Source organism: Penaeus vannamei, chromosome 34 (assembly GCF_042767895.1).
Source record: "Penaeus vannamei isolate JL-2024 chromosome 34, ASM4276789v1, whole genome shotgun sequence".
Classification (NCBI taxonomy): domain Eukaryota; kingdom Metazoa; phylum Arthropoda; class Malacostraca; order Decapoda; family Penaeidae; genus Penaeus; species Penaeus vannamei.
Window position 1 is genome coordinate 10,875,033 of NC_091582.1, and position 7,500 is coordinate 10,882,532.

General features: G+C 39.7%; 1 protein-coding gene across 1 annotated transcript in view; it reads left to right on the forward strand.

The window, feature by feature from the left end:
- LOC113809279 (histone-lysine N-methyltransferase PRDM16) overlaps positions 1-4,051 on the forward strand; it is an 11,530-nt gene extending 7,479 nt beyond the window's left edge. The window contains exon 2 of the mRNA XM_027360821.2: positions 1,165-4,051. Within this exon, the coding sequence (XP_027216622.2) occupies positions 1,194-2,942 (1,749 nt within the window). The 5' untranslated portion in view covers positions 1,165-1,193 and the 3' untranslated portion in view covers positions 2,943-4,051. The remainder of the gene's footprint in view (positions 1-1,164) is intronic.
- The last annotated feature ends 3,449 nt before the right edge of the window (positions 4,052-7,500 follow it).

The window sequence follows — 7,500 nt, forward strand, 5'->3', positions numbered from 1 at the left end:
TCTCTCTCTCTCTCTCTCTCTCTCTTTCCCTTCTTCCTCACTTTATTTTCTCCTTTCTTTTTCCCGCCAAAACGACGTGACAACCAGACCTCAAGCAGACGTCTGAGAAAGAGAAAGAGAGAGACAGACAGACAGACAGAGAAATTCGTGTTTTCCGGGGCTTTTTAAACGTTCCGCGGAATGAGAGAGACCGGAAAGCGCCACAACCGGGAAAGACCAAGTTGAAGACGAGCCGAGAGATCGCGTTCAACCTCAGTCACGTGATTTTCGCACGATCGGATGCCTCGCTGTTGACGGTGTGGTTTGATTTCTGTGATATGATCGTGCGATATATTTCTCGTCGCGCGATTAACTTTCCTTTGTCTCCGTTTTACTTTCACTTTACTTATCTTTTCCTCTATTTTTTGTCAATAATAGTAATTCAAAATTACAGTAATTGTTATTATCAATTACCTATCCTGAGAAATATATATATATATATATATATATATATATATATATATATACATATTGTAGAGGAAATTACAGGATTTGTAGTTAAAACACATTCAGGAATCACAAGATGAGATTATTTCTTTAAAGAAAGATAAATTTTGAAAAAAGGTGGCGATTCTTACGTGATAGTAATAAATAACCCGAATGAAAATGGTAATTAGATGCTAAATGAGGTAACAAAATCTAAGCACTCTTATCGCCAAATTTCGCAGTCGTTACAACAGTCACATCAAAATTTCATTTTATTCAACTACATTACCTTAATTATTTTTCACTTGCCCCATTGGGAGTGAAAATGCGCTTCAGTTAGTAACCAAAGACAATCAGAACATACGTCATAGGCTGTTGCTAAGATGTAGGTCACCTTGCATCTTTGCAATTGAAGGAAAAGTGTAGTGTGCGTGCATGTGTGTGTGTGTGTGTTTGTCTGTGTTTGTGTGTGCATGTGTGTGTACATGTGTGTGTGTGTGTGTGTGTGTGTGAAAGTTAGAGAGTGAGTATGTAACACTGTGAATTAGAACATGAATTTTAACACTAAACCAATTCCAGAATTCAAATTAATCAACCAAGCTATCAATGCCTTGTATTTCATTCGTATTTTCCCAAACTGCAACTTTTCCCCTGTGAGTTGCCAGAAGCACGATGTCTAACGCCCTTCTCTCCCCCCAGGCCGCCGACAGCCTTCGGGGCGCCGCCTGATGTTGGTGCCTCGGGCCGCCCCAACCTGCGCCATGCCTGCTGCTTCGCCCTCCCGCCCTACCCCCGCCGCCCCCAGGCCCTTCACGCCCGCCCCGGGGTACGCCCAGTACCACATGGCAGTGGTACATGCGTCGCACATGCCCACTGGATATGGTAGTCGACCTTCGCTCCCCAGCCCGCGGTACCTCGGAGTGCCACCTGGCAACCACCTGGCAGCGGCACTCACTCAGCCGTCGCCCCCAGGACTGCCCAGGTCACGCTCGCCGCGCCCTTCCCCCGTCCAGTACGAGGCTGTGCAACCTCCGGCGAGAGCCATGCCTCCCGCATTTCGCCCTGTGGGCATCCACGGCGCCCTCAGCTCGCCCAAGCAGGCGTCCGTGTGCCCCGAGGCCCGTGGCTCGTACCCGGCGCCTGAACTCCCCGAGAGCCACCCGGTGCAGTGGCCCTCCGACGCGCCCCTGCCTGGCTCCGACATGCCCTTCGACCTCTCCACGCACAACCGGGAGCCCCGCATGTCGCCGGCCTCCAGACCTCTCGACCTCTCGGAGTCGGAGCAGCCGCTCGACCTCCGAGTGAAGAAGAGGCATCAGGAGGAGGACGAGAACATGAACATCGTCGTGCGCCGGACGCCGCCCACGCCGCCCCGACGGCCCGTCTCGCCCAAGTACGTGAGCGCGGGCCACGGGTTCCGGTCACCGCACCCGCACGAGGCGCCGCCCGCGCCCGTGGAGAGTGAACACAAGACCAGCAGCCTCCCGCTGGTGCACGTGACCAGCCCGGTCAGCACGCGCACGCCGCCCGTGGTGTATCCCCAGCCAGTCCACCAGCCCGTGCACCACACCGTGCACCACACTGTGCACCAGAGTGTACATCAGACTGTACACCAGCCTGTTCCCGTGTACACTGAATGTCGACCTCTACCTCCGGCCTCGTCTGTCAGACCGCCCTACCCCATGATGGGTCTTCCTCACAACGCCTACCACCTGGGCCCGCCCGCAGGGTCCCCGCAGATGGTGGCAGGGTACAGAGGGCCTCCGCCCGGACCGCAGGGTCATCCTGCCCTCTACCAAGTCGTGGGAGACCGCATGCCGAAGGGCGTGACCCCGCACACGGAGCCCCATGGACCGTCCCCAGTCCTCCCAGGGATGTCCACCGTCAAGCCGCGCGAGCGCTACGCATGCAAGTTCTGCGGCAAGGTGTTCCCTCGCTCGGCCAACCTGACGCGGCACCTGCGGACGCACACGGGCGAGCAGCCGTACAAGTGCAAGTTCTGCGAGCGCTCGTTCAGCATCTCGTCCAACCTGCAGCGCCACGTCCGCAACATCCACAACAAGGAGAAGCCCTACAAGTGCCGCCTCTGCGACCGCGCCTTCGGCCAGCAGACCAACCTGGACCGCCACATGAAGAAGCACGACTCCGACGGCCCCACGATCCTCGACGGCAGCCCCAAGCGGTACACGTCGCGGCCGCGGGAGGAGGCGACGACGACTGCGTCCGAGGAGAAGGACTCCTGCGACCTCAGCGGGTCTTTGGAGAGCCGCAGCGACATGGTCGGGCCCGAGGAAGACGACGAAGAGGATGAGTACATTGATGTCGAGGAAGAGGACGAGGACGAGGACGAAGAGGACCTCGGAGAGAAGGAAAGAGAAAAAATATCCTGCGCCGTGACCATAAAGTCCTCGGCGACTCCCATGGAAGTCGACGGCGCCGAGGCCATGGTGCAGCCCGTGGCCGTCATCACTGCGTGATTCCTTCTTCTTTTAGTACATCCTAAAAGTGTCCTCGGAAAAGACTCGAGTGCAGGATAGGGATCACTGTTAAGACGAACTTTTAGTCACGGCAGTAAACCAGAAACGTTTGGTCCTTTAGACATTATCTGTACCAAAAACACCAAGTGATGCCATTGTGGAGACCTTATCTTAGCAGTGAGAATTGTTTCCTGTCTAATGACTACCTAATGTTCAATCTTCTCGTTCGATGAGAGTTGGTTGAACATGGTTGTGAATACGGAAGAAGGAAGAGCAAAGACAATTCAGGAAGTGTCTCACTCTCTGTCCTCGAACTTATCTTTATTTAAGCCTTAAACTCTTCCTGCTGGAATTGATTTCTTGTACAAATTTCCGACCAACTCACGCGTATGGGTAACAGAGTGCAACATACCTTAGTCCGGCCAACTTGAGAAATGAAGGTTCCTTGTGAATTGTTATATATATATTAGGTATATACTTGAAGCCAATGTGCTCACAGACATTGAGAAGGAGAGGAAGTATCTGTAATTTTTAAGTAGCCCACTGTAGTACAACTAGCCTAAGTGCATCGCCGTAGTCAAACACCAACTATAGGTTCACGCTTAAATATGTCTCCTTCACCCTTTTCCTTCCCAGTCCCATTCTTATGGTCTTCTCCTACCTTGAAAATCCACGTCACGACGTCTCAAAGCAGGATGTTAGAAGGAAAACCTTTCCCTGTTGAAACCCCCACGCCCATCTGGAACCCCATCGCCCGAACGCTGCAGAGGACAGCCCAACCTCTGCACGAAACCCCCTGCTTCCCACCCTGTCTCCCCTACGTGCCTTGGCGTCATAGTTACAGCTAGAGCAACAGCAACGGGTCTTCAAGATGATCAGGGACTTGGTCTCAGCCACTCTGAGGGCGTCTGGTCGTCAGGTTGCCCCGACTGCGACTGTCATGACTGAAATGATAGAACCTCGTTCTTTAGGCTTTAATTTGTCATCCGTCGGAGATCTGTGCACCTTTCTGTAATTTTTGTAATGGTTTCCAAAAGACCCCGTCTACACGCCCTTTCTCTCTCTCTCTCTCTCTCTCTCTCTCTCTCTCTCTCTCTCTCTCTCTCTCTCTCTCTCTCTCTCTCTCTCTCTCTCTCTCTCTCTCTATTTATATATGTGTGTGTGTATACATATAACATATATATATGTATGTATGTATATATATATATATATATATATATATATACATATATATATATATATATATATATATATATATATATATATATATATATATATATATATGTGTGTGTGTGTGTGTGTGTGTGTGTATGTATGTATGTATGTATGTATACACACAAACACACACATCTCCCTCTCTTTCTCTCACGTAACATCTGCCTAGAGTTCTAACTGACATTTAAAGGAGCATAGTTATAACTACCATCTTAATATGATCAACATTGTTGTCTATATCTGTTTGAAGCTGCCATTTAAATCTGTCAGACTGTTTTCTCGAGATCTAAACGACCTTTGTCTACCATTGTTTCCGTAAATGTTCATTATCTTCTTCCCAGTATTCTTCAACTTTCCTTCCTCCTTCGTTACCCTCTGGACGTAAGTGACGAGTCGTATGGTGTTCATGTTGAATTCTGTTGCCAGCTAAATTCGTAGACATGACATTGATCTACGTATCGTGAAATTGCCCTACGAAAGATGTGGCCCTGTCACTTCGAAAGTATCATCAACCACGCGTTACAAAAGGGTGCCATCCATACTAGTGTCATACTATTTCGCGTCTTAGTGGATGTCACACCTTGACACATACCATAATATTACACGTCTCTCTAGCACTCCAGGTCCAACTGCTCTCAAGGAACAAACAAGAGCCAGCAATTCAAATTCCGCCCCCTCAGAATGTGAATATACGTGTCACATATACATAGATAAATATACAAATGAAGATATACATATATTTACATATAGGTCAGTACAAGCATGATATAGTCGCAGTCGATGTGTCATATATAGACAATTTATTTTCCTCTCGTGGGTTAGAGTGTATGATGATTCTATAATCTTGTATAAGCCTCAAAATATATAAAAGAGGCCTCGCTAGTCAGGCGATCACATGGTGCTAAAATGAGATTTAAAATTTATGATATATTAAAGACCTTTTATGAAATTATTCTTACTGTAGGTATAAGAGAAAACACAATTTGTTAGTTTTGGAAATAAATATGACAAATGTAATGTTAGTGTCTATACCCCCTGCAGATTGCCACCAGATTATGAAATAAATAAAAATCATTGAAGTATTGACGGCTTAATATACCCGGTCTCAAGACAGTAATTACTATCTGTAATCTCCAAAATTCATTGCACTTATAGTCTAAATTATTGGTATATACGAATAGTACAAAAGTAAATTAAAATTATTAATAAAATATCACTATTATGACATTATTAATACCACAGTTAATAGCATTTACATGATTAATTTCCACTTCCAACATACCATATATGATATAAAAAAAAAAACAGCGATGAATATAACTCCTTCATAATGATCTAGTCAAGAATCACCAAAAAGACAGTTAATAAAAGTAATGAGAGCTGTGATAATAACAGGAATTAAAAATAATAATGATAATTAATTCACATAATAGCAATAATAGCAATATACACTTTCTTTCAATGGAGCAGTGTTGCTATACATAAAGATCCCATTGATAATAGATGATAATGACCATATCAATAATGATACTGATATGTTGATATACAGTGATGATGATGAAATTGATGATGATAACGATGGTGATGATGATGAGGAGGAGGATAATGATGATAAAGTTAGTAAAGATAGAGATAGTGCTAATACGAATGATAATGGAACTACTATTACTACCAATGATAATGATAATAATAATGATTATTATGATAATGATAATGATACTGATGATGATAATGATAATAACAATGATATATAACAGTAACAGCAGTAATAATGATCATGATAATAATAGTAAAAAACAAAAATATCAACATCAATAACAGTATAATAGTAATGATGAAAATTATAAAAATAATAATGATAATGATAATAATAAAAATAACAATAATAATAATGATGATAATAATGATAATGATAATGATGATAATAATTATAGTAATGATAATAAGATAATAGCATTGATAATCATAATAACAACAACAGTAATGTTAATAATAATGATAACAACAATAACAATCAGAATTATAGTAGTGATAAAAGTAATAAAAATGATGATAATGATAGTAATGATAATGATAAAGATAATGATCATAATAATAATAATGATAATAGTAATAATAGTAATAATAATAATAGTAATAATAATAATAGTAATAATAATAATAGTAATAATGATGATAATAATGATAATAATGATCATGATAATAATAATAATAATAATAATAATAATAATAATAATAATAATAATGATAATAATAATGATAATAAAGCTGATGACGATACTAATGATGATGATATTGATGATGGCAGTAATGGTAATAATGATAATAGTGGTAATGAAGATGATGATGATAGCAATAATGATGATGATGATTGTAATATAATATAATGATAATGTAATGTAATATAATATAATGATAATGATGATGACGATGAAATGATGAAAAGGATGATAACAATAATGATAATAACAATAATGATAAAAATAATAATAATAATGATAATGGAAATAGGATAAAGATAATAATGATATTAATAATGCTAATAATAATAATGATAATAATAATAATAATAATAATAATAATAATAACAATAATAATAATGATTATTATTATTATTATTATTATTATTATTATTATTATTATTATTATTATTATTATTATTATTATTATTATCATTATCATTATTATCATTATTATCATCATCATCATCATCATCATCATCATCATCATCATCATCATCATCATCATCATCATCATCATCATCATCATCAATCATCATCATTATTATTACTATTATTATCATCATCATTATTATGATTTTAACAATGATAATAATGATAATGATAATATCAATAATGATAATGATCATAATAATAATGATGATGATGATAATGATAATGATAATAATAGTAATGATAGTAGTAATAATAATGGTAGAAATAATTATAACAATAACAACAACAATAATAACCATGATATTAGTATCAATAGTAATAATAATAGTAATAACAATAATAATGATATTCACAATGATAATGATAATGATATTGATAAGGATAATGATAACAACAACAGTAATGATAATGATAATAATAATGATAGTAATAATAACAATAATGATCATAATAATAATAATAATGATAATAATAATAATAATAATAATAATAATAATAATAATAATAATAATAATAATAATAATAATAATAACAATAATAATAATGATAATAATAATAATGATAATAATAATAATAATAATAATGATAATAATAGTAATAATAATAATAGTAGTATGATAGTAGTAAATGATAGTAGTACTACTACTAATAATAATGATAATAACAGC